Source organism: Chiloscyllium plagiosum, unplaced genomic scaffold (assembly GCF_037043375.1).
Source record: "Chiloscyllium plagiosum isolate Xiang-an unplaced genomic scaffold, Cpla_swu_hap1 HiC_scaffold_7, whole genome shotgun sequence".
In the NCBI taxonomy this organism is placed as follows: domain Eukaryota; kingdom Metazoa; phylum Chordata; class Chondrichthyes; order Orectolobiformes; family Hemiscylliidae; genus Chiloscyllium; species Chiloscyllium plagiosum.
In genome coordinates, this window is record NW_028270145.1 from 24,287,369 (window position 1) to 24,301,304 (window position 13,936).

Consider the following 13,936-nt stretch of genomic DNA (forward strand, 5'->3'; position numbering starts at 1 on the left):
GCTACAAAATCAAACTCACCTCAAGTCTGGTAAAGACGAATCATGTTTAACTTGATTGAGTGTTTGGAAGAACTTATGGAAAAAAATTCAGTTCATATTGTGCCACATGAAATGTACCATCACATGACAGACTCATTAGTAAAATTAAGCCTGAGAGGATTACAGGGACATTGGCAGTGTGTATAACAAGACAGCCGAGTGGACAGAAATGAAGCAGTCTTTTCGGACTGGAGGTCTATTATCAATACTGATCTTTCGAAATGAAGTCATTTTACGGGAAAATGTAGACAGTAATTTAAAAATCGGCAATGAAATGAAACACACAATCGAAGAAATAGTGGAATGGATCATAGGCCTCAGGACGACAGTCTGGTGAAAGTTGCAAGTGAAATTTAATAGATTCAAGTATGGAGTAGTTTTTTTCTGGGAGGAAGAATGAAAATGATATAATGAGTTAAATTATTCAACTTTAAATGGAGTATTCGAAGACTGACAGCTGAGCATATATGCACACCAATCTTGGAGGATGTCAGAATAACTTGAAAAGGCTTTTTAAAAAGCAAATTATATCATGGAGTTGATAAACTGGGACACAGGGTGCAAAGGCAAGGATCTTGGGCTGAATTTCTGTTGAATACTTGTCGAGCCTCAACTGGGGTGCTGTGTTCAATCCTGAGTAATGAATTTTAGTAATGATAATAAAACATTAGAACAGTACAGAGATTAGTTGACTGTGTGGAGAAACTAAAATTCTTTTTTTTTTTTTTAGAACAAATAAGGTGAAGACAAGATTTGATGAGAACGCAAAACCATGAAGAGTTATGGTACATTCAGCAGTATCTATTTCCAATGTCAGAGACAAAGATTTAAGGCAAATCGACAAAAGAACTCAAGGCAACCTGAAGGTAAGCTTTGCACAGCAGCTTTGTGTTCCAAAAGGAACTGCAAATATGGAGGCAGATGATCCCAATTCAAAAAAAAACTTTGAGGAGAACTGTGCAAGGACACGAAAGAAATTACTGTGCTCTCTGGGAAAAGGGGAGTGGAATAAAACTAATGTGGCGGTTAGCTCTTAACAAAATAATACATTTTAATTAGATAATGGGCTTCTTCCAGACTGCCTCATTCCAAGATTGTACTATCCTATCTTCAAACAATTGCTGTTGCTGCAATCTAAACCTCTTCAGTCTTCCTCAATTCAGACATAATTTTATCCTTGGCCTTAATCATTTTGCCAAAATAAGTTATTCTAAATCTAAATTATGCCCTCGATGCTCTGTCACTCCTCAGATAAAGATCATATCTATTGCTGACATGAAGACTGATTAAATAATAATGTCAGAATTTTAACCTAGTCTCGAAACAATTTTGTTTGAATTTGAGAAATCAAAGAGTCAGGCTAAGACTTAATACATGAAACAATGGGAGGTGTGGGAGGGAAGAACCCTCAAGAATTCCCAGATTCACCAGATGGTTTGGAAAAAAAAGTCAGCTGAGCCATCAGCAAGAGTACAGACAAAGGAACTGATCAGCACCTTATGAAAAAGCACTTTTAATGAAAATCAAAATCCAATTTGAAAAGTGAATAAAGGAGCACAGGACCAAAAGCTAACAGAGAAAATGCCTTCCACAGATGAAAAAAATCTTAGGAGATAATGTGATGGGATTTAATAATTTATAGTGCTTATCCCCGCTATTTCTTTCTCTGGACATATTTGACAAATACATAATTACATGTGCCCAGTTGAGGGTCACATGAAATTGTCTCAAGCTTAATCTAAAATAGTTGAATTTGTCAATATTATCTATCTGCATGTTGTGTGTTGGCATTTCCCTCAGTGGCTCTGAGGTAGGAAACAGAAGTCAGAGTTCCAGCCCCTAGTTGTGTCACAATGCCATTTGCTGAAAAGTGGCTACGTGGTCCAGCAAATAAAAATTCAGACTTGGTACCGAAACCTGCAAATAATCACCATTTTGATCATTTGAGAGAGAGGTACCAGAGGATTTCCTTGGCAAAGAGTCAGAAGTCAATGCCATCAATGAAAGACAAGAGAATCACAGTGAAGAGAAAACAAGTGGGAAAAAAAATGGATAAATGATGAATAGATAGTTTAAGTGATTTTTAAACTGATGCATCACATCTATTTAATTCCAACATTTCTTGGATAATAGCATTTCATGATTCATTGCTTTCTTGATCATTTTCTCTTATCTTTTTCAATAAAAACCTAAGGTTGGAAAGTTGCAACCTGATATGTCTATGAAATTTACCATAACAATCTTGCAAAACTCTTTCGAATCAGCACTCTCCGTGCTGTAACTCTGCACTGTGCCATTGTTGCAGCCCTAATTATGTTAACCACAAGTCTATGTTATATCACCACATTACAATACTCAAACCTACATACTGCTTGTTTTTATTTCATTTCTGTATTTCAGCTGAAGAATGGTACAAAACAGAAAATACAGAAAACAAATAACTTTCTTCACTTCAACATAAAACAAAGCAATTCACAGTCAATAAGGTATAGAGGTCTCACCCGACATGCTTCAGCACTCAATTTCATCAAGCAAGAGAATCACTTTGGCCCAGCACCAACAAATTGTTTATGAAAATAGCAGAAGCGATTAAGAAGTATAGGGAATCACATCTGTTAGCCAATAAAGAAATTCGCTGTAGTAAATAGCTACAGGACACTTGGGCGTGTAGGAACCAAGCAGAATGTTCAAACAGATAATGAGATAGAAGGATCTTTGGATCGTGGCTAATTTTGGGAATATTGTCAAATTTAACAAATGACTCCAAAACAAAGTAGAGAATTAAGACTGCCTCTAAATGAACATGAGGTACAAGGAAATTGAAAAATGTAACATGGAATGCAATTAAGTGTTTATCAAATCTGTTTGAAGTGCACAACAGCAATGTCAAGAATTTTAAATTAATCTAGAATGCTTCAGCACATGAGACCATGCGGTCCATCAAGACCACACAGGCTGTGGAGCAATCCAGTCAGTGTCATTCATCTGCTTGATTTCCACAGCCCTGCAAGTTTCCTTCCCTCAACTGACTATTCAATCAATATCCTTTTCATATTATTCATCATTTCTACTTCCACCGCCCCATGTTTACTCTTCACTGAAGACTCGAGAATTTTTAAAAATTGCAAATGGACTGAAAAGGACACAGAGCCCAATGAAATGTTGAGCTTCATTTCTAAAAAGGGAAGAGAATTAAAAAAAAGTCATATCTTGCCAAAATTATACAAGGCACATTAAACTACACCTGGACCAGAACAGTTTATCATCTTATCCAAGAGAAGATATAGTGGCATTGGAGACAGTCCAAAGAAGGTTCACATGGTTGATTAGTTGCCATCTATTGTGCTTCGAGGGGATATTAAATAGATTGAGTATGCATTAATAGGAGTCAAGAAAAATGAGGAGTGACCGTATCAAAACACAGAAGATTCCTCAGGGGCTTGATAGGGTAGCTATGGAGAGCTTGTTTCCCCTGGCGGGACAGTCACAGCGCAAAATCTCAGACAAAACTAGAACAAGGATAAGGAGGAATTTTTTTTTCCTCAGGGGAGTGCATCTGTGTATTTATTTACCACAAAGGCTGTCAAGGGTTGGTCATTAAGTATAACCATGGCTAAAACAAAAATTTTTAATCTGTAAGGAAATCAAGGGTTGTGATGATACCACAGAAAAGTAGAATTCAAGATCAGATCAGTGATTATCTCAATGAACGGAGGCACAGACTTGATCAAACTAAATGACTTTCTTATTCTCATATAGCTGAGAGTGAGAGTTGTACAGCACGGAAACAGCCCCTTCGGTCCAGCTCGGCCATGCCGACCAGATATCCCAACCCAATCTAGTCCCACCTGCCAGTACCCAGCCCATATCCCTCCAGACCCTTCCTATTCATATACCCATCCAAATGCCTCTTAAATGTTGCAATTGTACCAGCCTCCACCACTTCCTCTGGTAGCTTATTCTATACACGAACCACCCTCTGCGTGAAAAAATGCCCCTTAGGTCTCTTTTATATCTTTCCCCTCTTACCCTAAGCCTATGCCCTCTAGTTCTGGACTCCCCGACCCCAGGGAAAAGACTTGTATATCCTATCCATGCCCCCCATGAATATCCTGTCCATACCTCACATGACTTTATAAACCTCTATAAAAGGTCACTCCTCAGCCACCAATGCACCAGGGAAAACAGCCCTCACCTATTCACCCTCTCCCTAGAGCTCAAACCCTCTAACACTGGCAACATCCTTGTAAATCTTTTCTGAACGCTTTCAAGTTTCACAACATCCTCGTGATAGGAAGGAGACCAGAATTGCAGGCAATATTCCAAAAGTGGCCTAACCGATGTCCTGTACAGCTGCAACATGACCTCCCAACTCCTGTATTCAATACTCTAACCAATAAAGGAAAGCATACCAAACGCCTTCTTCACTGTCCTATCGACCTGCGACTCCACTTTCAAGGAGCTATGAACCTGCACTCCAAGGTCTCTTCGTTCAGCAACACTCTCTCGGACCTTATCATTAGGTGTAGAAGTCCTGCTAAGATTTGCTTTCCCAAAATGTAGCACCTGACATTTATCTAAATCAAACTCCATCTGCCACTCCTCATTCCACTGGCCCATCTGATCAAGATCCCGTTGTAATCTGAGGTAACCTTCTTGGCTGTACACTATACCTCCAATTTTGGTGTCACCTACAAACAGACCAGCTATACGTTTTATGCTCACATCCAAATAATCTATATAAACGACAAAAAGTAGTGGAAACAGCACCAATCCTTGCGGCATTCCACTGGTCACAGGCCTCCAGTCTGAAAAACAACCCTCCACCACCACCCGTTGTCTTCTACCTTTGAGCTAGTTCTGTAACCAAATAGAGAGTTCTCCCTGTATTCTAACCTTGTCAGACGCCTTACTGAAGTCCATATAGATCACACCTACCACTCTGGCCTCATTCAATTTTCTGTTTCTTCTTCCAAAAACTCAATCAAGTTTGAGAGACATGATTTCCCATGCACAAAGCCAACTTAACTATCCCAAATCAGTCCTTGCCTTTCCAAATACATGTACATCCGGTCCCTCAGGATTCCCTCCGACAACTTGCCCACCACTGACCTCAGGGTCACTGGTCTATAGTTCCCTGGCTTGCCCTTCACACCCTTAAATAGTGGCACCACATTAGCCAACCTCCAGTTTACCGACACCTCACTTGTGACTATCGATGACAAATATCTCAGCAAGAGGCCCAGCAATCACTTCTCTGGCTTCCCACAGAGTTCTCGAGTACACCTGATCAGGTCCTGGGGATTTTCCAGCTTTATGCGTTTCAAGACATCCAGCACTTACTCGTCTGTAATATGGACATTTTTCAAGATGCCACCATCTATTTCCCTACATTCTATATCTTCCATGTCCTTTTCCACAGTAAACATTAATGCAAAAAATAATTTAGTATCACCCACAACTCCTGCAGTCTACCCAAAGGTCACCTTGCTGATCTTTGAGGAGCCCTATTCTCTCCCTAGTTACCATTTTGTTCTTAACATATTTGTAAAGCACTTTGGATTCTCCTTAACTCTATCTACGAAAGCTCTCTTGTCCCCTTTTTAACTCTGCCGATTTCTCTCAAGTATACTCCTACTGCCTTTATACTGTAAGGATTCAGTTGATCTATCCTGTCTTTCCCTTGCATATGCTTCCTTCTTTTTCTTAAACAAACCCTCAACTTCTTTAGTCATCCAGCATTCCCCACACCTACCATCCTTCCCTTTCACCCTAAAAGGAATATACTTTCTCTGGACTCTTGTTATCTCATTTCTGAAAGTTTCCCATTTTCCAGCCGTCCCTTTACCTGTGAACATCTGCTGCCTTTTGAAAGTTCTTGCCTAATACCATCAAAATTGGCCTTTCTCCAATTTAGAACTTCAACCATAACATTGGGTCTATCCTTTTCCATCACTATTTTAAAACTAATAGAATTATGGTCGCTAGCACCAAAGTCCCAGTTTCAGATTGATCTCTTTCCTAATTATCTCCCTGCCTAAATTCCTGCCTTATTCTCCCTTCAGAATTTCATCATTTTCTCTTCCTATGTCATTGGTTCCAAACCCCCTTGAGAACATTCTAAACCCTTTGAGACGTGTTTGATGCTGGCACCAGGGAGGCAACACCATTCTGATTTTTTGCTGCTGGCCACAGAAACATCTGTCTGTGCCTCGGACTAGACAGTCCCCTAACACAATTGATCTCTTGGAACCCGATGTACCCCTCACCCCTTGATAACAGAAACTTGGCTGTTTGTGCTACACTCCCCTAAAAATCCATCATCCCTACATTTTCCAAAACAGCATACTTGTTTGAAATGGGGATAGCCACAGAAGACTCTTGCACTACCTGCCGACCTCTCTTACCTTTCCTGAAGGTAACCCATCTATGTGACTGGATCTGCAACTTGTGTTTTGTGAACAGACAAAGGGTAGAAATAGAACCTGCCCGAGGGAAAAAAAGTGAGGTATCATGTATGGAGAAATGTAATTAACAGTCAAATAGGACTCTCCTACAAAACATGAGTCATTATTCAATTCAAAGCCTCATCCTTGTTCTTCTCCACAGATGCTGGCAGAACTGCTGAAATGTTCCAATAGTTTCTGTTTTTATTTCAGACTTCTAACATATATAGTATTTTGATTTTAGTTTGGACGTTAGGGTATATTGGTTGTAAGTTTGGGAAGACAGAATGATTCAAATACCCCTACACCTCTACCCAAAGAACAAAATTGCACCAATACTTTTTCCGCAAGTTTTGCAAGGCTTGACAATGCCATTCTGTGGGTAACCTGCGACTGCCTTTTTGTACTGGGCATGTTTTGCATATCTCAAACAAGATAAGAAATACCAAACGTACACTACAGTTGCACATGTTAAATAAACAGCCATTACACCTAGATAATGCGATTTTTAAACTAGTTTTTTGGCAAAAATGAGCTACATGAAGACCTGATTGCAATCAAAAGCTAGTTGTTAAATCTATATATAACCACATTGTTCTGACCTTTGAGATCAGACGAGGATGGATGATTGTAAATGACCATACAAAGAGAAACATGAAAGATTCAAATATCTTACTGTTAACCTCAATCGCACTCATAATAAGGGATATATTTAGTTCAATGATTTACTGTCAGCTTCCTTCGGAGAAAGATATTGCAGTTACATTGCAGCACTGCAGCAAGACTTTCACAGGCTGCAGTTGTCAATACAAAGACATCTTTTCATCGCTGAATTTTCTCAATGAGGAAGTATCCAACAATAATTTTAAAAATGAACAAAATTAAATTTCCTTTCTTCAAATAATTAAATTCAAGTTGTTGAAAATACAGAGCAATGTGTTTCACAATATAATAAGACAAGGGAGTCCTCAGTTTAATAACACTGACAGCAGTACTATCTACTCCCTTTGCATTGTATCCTATATTGTATGCTCATATCTCTGAAAGAGGCTTGAACACAACTTTTAAATCCAAAGCAGAGTATGCTAGCCATAGAAAACATCATTCAAAAACTACTAATGTTTTTCCCCCCAAAATGTTATAGCATAACCTGCTTCTAAAATAACCAGCCCTTCAATCTTTTGTTCAGAAAAGAAGTCCTGTATATCAGACTTACATGTATGCATATAATGGATTGCATTGTTGAAACTTCAATGGCTGATCAATGACAAGCAGGAACAAGTTTGAGCTCATGCATACCTCGAGAAGAATCAAGTTTCCTTTTACACATGTTTCTTATAATCCACAGAGGGATCAATTCCAGCACTAAACTGATCAATTTCTTCTGTGAATTTAATGTACAACAATTTCAGGGAGCAATGCTTGCTTTGAAGCACAAGTTTATTTTTCCCACAAAGTTAACTGTGAAAAAGAGCCTCCATGGTGTTTCCATGAAATAATTAAACTTATACTGAAGTCATGTAAATAAGGGAATGGCCTAATTAATAGCAACAACTCCATGACTAAGTTTCCCCTCCTTCACTCAGATGCAGCAACAAAACAGTTACATTATGCAAAGTCTCGGCTGAGAAAACCTAATTCACAGATCAAAATCAACATGAGTACCCAGGTGTCTCTGACTTGACAGTGCGCCAGATACCCCGTTAAAACTTGTGATGTGACAATTTATTCTCTCCATTCTGCATTTTGTACCAGTGTGAACTTGATAAATCCTGAACAAGTCCATTTAGTCCAAAATACCAATAAAAGTCATTTTCTGTTTATTGTGAAAGAGCACACCACAAGTCCCTGACACTGAACATACTTACAAAACTTAACATGAGATCACACTTCACATTATATTTCACTAAAACAAAAACTCAACCCGTGAAATCAAAATCTCAACATATGGCTCTACGATAAGAAATATTTGAGTTTTGTATAAACTTTTCAAGCCACCATCTTGGTACCTGATCCCACCTAGACTGAAGTGAATGAAAACAAAAAACTGCATTCTCACTGCTCAATGATTAGCATGCGACAATGGGAACTTGTTGAAATGTTTATGCTCGAAACATCAATTCTCCAGCTCCTTTTCCAGCACAACACTCTCTACTCTGATCTCCAGTGTCTGCGGTCCCCACTTTCTCCCACTATGGGAACCAAGGTTAAGCAACTCTAAGTTGTAGCTTTGAAGAAACAGATCTGTCACTTCTGTGAATAACTTGAAAAATATTTTTTTGTTAAATTAGAGCGAAACAAAAGACTTAGCAGCACCTAAGAAATCTGGCCTGAAAGTAGTTCTCAAGATGCTAGTGTAGCATTCTTGGTCACAGAATAATTCTTAGTTAATTAATGACATAATTGAGGACAATTGACAATAACTGCCATGAGGTAAGGTTTACATTTTTCACCAGTGGTTGGTGCATAAATTAATCAAGAGAAATTATACTCTAGTTACTGGTATACCCAGCTCCCTGTCTGGTATTTGAAATATAATTTATATAATAAGATTGCTATATCTTGCCAATTCTGGCATACTCATGTACACAAAGCCAATGAACATAAAATTGGCCTTGATTGGCACTTGAGCTCAATAATTTCACCTTTAAACCAATGTTCAGTTCCAATTAATTTCAATAACAAAGTAATTCATGACTGGATTTCTTACTTTTTTTCCTCAATTGTTATCTGGTCCCTCGACCCCTTTACTTCTTCACATGCTTAGGGTAGTTTTTTCTGCAAAGCTTTCCAGAGAGATCTCATCGAGTCAAAACCAACCACTCAAGTCTTCATAATAAAAAAATCATGCAGTTTTCAACATGATTCAATGGCAACGGAGCCTGAAAATTTCTTGAAAACAAAAATCTGAATACAGAATTCTTCTCAATCACCACACTGACTTCCCACCAGAAAGTCACAGCAATTCACAGAACAATGTGGGTGTAAGGGAACCTCTGTCATTATCGATGACTTTTTCATGGCATCCTGAGGGATAACAGAATTCTCAGATACAGAAACAAAGCTTGAGAACTAATAGCTTCAGCTGCCATACATACCTTCACAGGTACAAACAAAAAAATAAACTGAAGTAACAAATCAGTATTTGTTTGGACTACTGACAGACAACAGTCATCAAGAACACATCATAATCAGTCGCCCCTACTCTCATATCATAAAAAAGGTATGTGAAGGTGCAGATGTTGGATTGGTTTGGACAAGGTCAAAAATCGCACTGCACCAGGTTATATTCCAACAGGTTTATTTGAAAACACTAGCTTTCGGAGTGCTGCTCCTTAATCAGGTGCTTGTGACCCAGTGTCATGTGATTTTTTTGCCCTTATCAATAAGATATTTTTGGGAATTAACTACGCAGCAAATCTTTCAGCAAACAACCCCTCTGTAGCATAACTGCATCATATTTTTCAGTTAATACTCAGCCAGGCATAAAACCAATCACAGCAATCCACTTCCAAAAAAAAACTACATATTTTCAAAGTTGCATTATGTATCAGTTCGCTTCATCACTGGTCACAGTAATTGGTACAAACAGTTGAAATTAAGACTCAAGTTCTTTCTTACGATAACTACATTTTCACCTTACACCTCTCCCACCCCCCAGTTTTCAATATTATACTTCTATGGTTTTCTCTCAATTAATTTTATCTCTCTTACACCTCTATCTGAAGTGTCATCTTATTTTCCACCACTAACTGGACATAGTTCTTTTGTTCTTATTTTACGGTTGAGCACAAGTAATGTAAAACAAACACCCTCAAGCAGATACAGCAACTAATTAGGAAGGTAAATGAAATTTTGGCCTTCAGTATAAGGCATGGGAATATAAAACTCTGTCTTGCGACAACAGGGCATCATGAGATCACATGTTGAGTAATGTGTACAATTCTACTGACTTAACGGGGTCTATGCTTGCAATGGAAGCAGTTCAGAACAATTTCATTCAGCAGTTTATGGGATGAAGGGGTTGTCATATGAGGAAAGCATAAGCTATATTAATTCAAGTTCATAAGACAAATTATCTTATTGAAGCAAATGATTTTGAAGGAGCTAAAAGAACAGAAATACAGGAACACAGAAGATATGAGCAGGAAGTGGCTATTTGGCCCTACAAGCCTTCTCCACCATTCATCACACTCATGGCTGATCGTCCAACTCAATAGCCTAACCCTGCTCTCTCCCCAGAACCTTTGATCCAATTCACTCCAAGTACTATATCTAGCTGTCTCTTGAATACATTCAACGTTTTGGCATCAATTACTTCCTGTGGTTCCACAGGCTCAGGACTCTTTTGGTGAAGAAATGTCTCACCTCCATCCTAAATCATCTACCCCGAAACCTCAGACTGTGACCCCTGGTTTTGGATGCACTAACCATCAGGAACACCCTCCCTGCATCTACCCAATCTAGTCTTGTTAGAATTTTCTGTCTCTATGAGATCCCTGCCTCACCCCCAACTTGTCTGAACTCCAGCAAAACAATCCTAACCTAGTCACTATCTCCTCATAAGTCAGTCACACCATCCATGGAATCAGTTTGGTAAACCTTCGCTGCCCTCCCTTGAGAGCAAGAACATCCTTCTTCAGAAAAGCTGGCCAAAACTGCTCACAATATTCTCGGTGTAGCCTCATCATTGCTCTATATGACTGCAACAACACATTCCTCAGCTCCTCTACTTGAACCCACTCACAACGAAAGCCAACATACCATTTTGCTTTCTTTACCACATGCTGCACCTGCCTGTTTACCTTTAGCAACTGGTGCACAAAGACACCCAAGTCCTGCTGCACACTCCCCTCTCCCAATTTACAGTCATTTTAAGGTAGTAATCTGCATTCTTGTTTTTGCTTCAAAGTAATTCCACTTGTTAAAGAATCAAGAATTGAAGGAGCATATTTTCAAAATAATGGGGCCCCCCATTTACTACAAAAAGATGAGGAGGAATTTCTTCTTTTATTGCATGTGAAGTTTTCAGTATTCTCGTCTGCAGAGAGCAGTTAGAGCTGGATTCGTAAATACATTCAAGACTGAACTGGACATTTTTGAACAAAGGAATCAAAGGGGAAGGGGTGCTTATAGAAAAGGGGAGTGCAGGTCACAATCAAATCAGGTCCGAGTGCACAGAATGTTGTAACAGGCTGAATGGCCAACCTCCGCCCTACTTCTTCGGAATACAATCTCAAGTTGGCACAGATACCTTGTCTATTTTGGAAAAAAGTTTCATCAAAACAAATAAAAAAGGTCTCAAAAAGTGTTACATTTAGCTCAAAACTCAAACCATTCTTCTCGCCAAAGATGCTGCCAGACCCGCTGAGATTTTCTGTCAAAACAAAATCTAATTCAATCAGCAAGCACATAAATCCTTCATGCCTTCATTATTAACTAGCTTTCTTAAATTTACACAAGATGCTCATATTGTGCTCTTTACACCTCAAAGAGCTGAAACTGGAAAATTCCACAAAAGACATTGCATGACACATTTGTTATCGACCCAAAATTCCAGTTACCATCCACAGCAGATAATACTTCATTAAAGCTGTAGATATTACTAGTCTGAGGGTTCAGTGCACATTACAGAAACAACTGCAATAGAATTCAAAACCAGGTCAGTAATTGATTTGTTTGGAGGGGTTCAAATTACATTTGTGACCCAACATGGAAGAATCCAGGCTTCTGAAATAGATGCTTGCAACTACATTTGTATCTCTATTATCATGCTGTACACAAATTTCAATCTACTCAATTCAATTGACAGAACACCCTTCCAGAGCATCACCTGTTAAAGAGCATATTAGCAGATCAGCAGATACCAGAGTGAGGTGGTTGTATGGGCAGAGTTTGCAATGTATGCAATTCTCAAACACTGATGTTTTACAGGGACTTGACTGAATGTCACATGCTAATAGAACAAAAAAAAAAGTTTAAAAAAATGACAAATGCTTTTTAAAAAACAACATTCTGAAAATCCAACAATCAGTTCAATTTTAAGACTGTAGCATTATTTTATCTCAAAGGTCGTCAGCAAAAGTAGCCTAAACAAGGTAGAACCAAACCTTATTTTCGGCTGATACAAAAGCCAACTAATGCAGATGTTAAAATTCTAAGAGAACCAAAACATGGAAAAATAAATCTGTTCAGTTGCCTGTTTATTCTCTGTGCAATTTATGATCGGTGGACCAAAATCTAAAAGGGGGAAAACCTGAACCTGCTACCACCTACAATATAATTGCTGCCAAATTGACTGAAAATATTTTGACTTCACTTATTTGCCCTATTCGGTCAGCAAGCAGCCTTCGGTCATTTGAAAACCCCACGGTAGATAAGTAACGTTGGGGAACTCCAAAGGGTACTGCAGCTGATTTTTTTTTTCGCACGTAAACCTGCTTCATCGTGTACATCTGCAGAGTGCAACTTGTCAGCTTGGGATGCCGCTCGTGTTCTAACACCAAACCCACCCACTCCCCCCGCCCCAATCCCGTTCCCATCACGGCCCACTTGTCGCAGATCTAAACGTTTTGCAATCGCAAGGGCAGATGAAGGAAAAGGGAGACTGCGCCCCTTTTCTCTCTCTCTCTCTCTCCCACTTGCCCCGAGCAGACGCACTCACTCGCTGCTCGCTCCGGAATGTGATGCCCCGCTCACGGGAGTCCGCCCGGTTATATATATATATACACACACCCAACCACCGGGAGAAGGCATGGAGGAGGAACAAACTCTTACCTTCGGAAAGCTCGAGTTCGAGCTCGGCCAATTTCACCTTCACATCGCGAGGAAGACTGGGTGTTTCCATGCCGGCCATGGATAGCAACTCCTCCACACCCAATCGCCAACGATGGCTCGAAATTCCAACCACTACCCTTCCTCCACCTTTCGCTCTCCCGAGTTTCTCCTCACGCCGCCTTGCTCAGCATTGCCATAGCGCCCGTGCAGGGCACCGAAAGCTTTCGCCTGTCTCTCTCTCTCTCTCTCACGTACCAGCCTTCCAGGCCAGCCAACTCCGCCCGACCTACACCCACGGCGCAGGCGCGGGCCGACCAACTGCCGATCACACGCTCGCGCCTCCCACCAGCGCCGCCTGACTCGCGCACTCCCTCCCGCCTCCCCGCGCCCGCACGGGGCCCGCTGACCCGTCAATCAGACGCTCGCGCCGGAAACTTTGCCGCCTGCACGGCCGATCAACCGTCCATGGCGACTGCGCGGCGCGAGCGAAACCCGCTCGAGATGAATTCCCGCCCTGCTCTTCTTTCCTTGGGTGTCGTCTGACGCCCTCATCCTATCGTGACTCGGGGGCCGAGCAGAGCGTCTTCTCATTGGTCCATCCGGGTGAACCCACCCTTCCATCCGCGAGTTGGAGAAGGGTGGGGGGGGCGAACCGCCGGCTCGTCCCTCTCTGA

General features: G+C 40.3%; 1 protein-coding gene across 3 annotated transcripts in view; it reads right to left on the reverse strand.

Moving 5' to 3' along the window:
• The window catches only part of LOC122551395 (disco-interacting protein 2 homolog A-like), a 282,532-nt gene extending 268,812 nt beyond the window's left edge, over positions 1-13,720 (reverse strand). The window contains exon 1 of one of the 3 annotated variants that reach the window (XR_015757618.1): positions 13,263-13,720. Coding sequence is in view for 2 of the 3 variants with exons in the window: in XM_043693215.2 (XP_043549150.1) it covers positions 13,263-13,341 (79 nt within the window). In the remaining variant the exon portion in view is untranslated. The remainder of the gene's footprint in view (positions 1-13,262) is intronic. The other 2 variants (XM_043693215.2, XM_043693216.2) reach the window with 2 other exon arrangements.
• Positions 13,721-13,936: the final 216 nt, after the last annotated feature.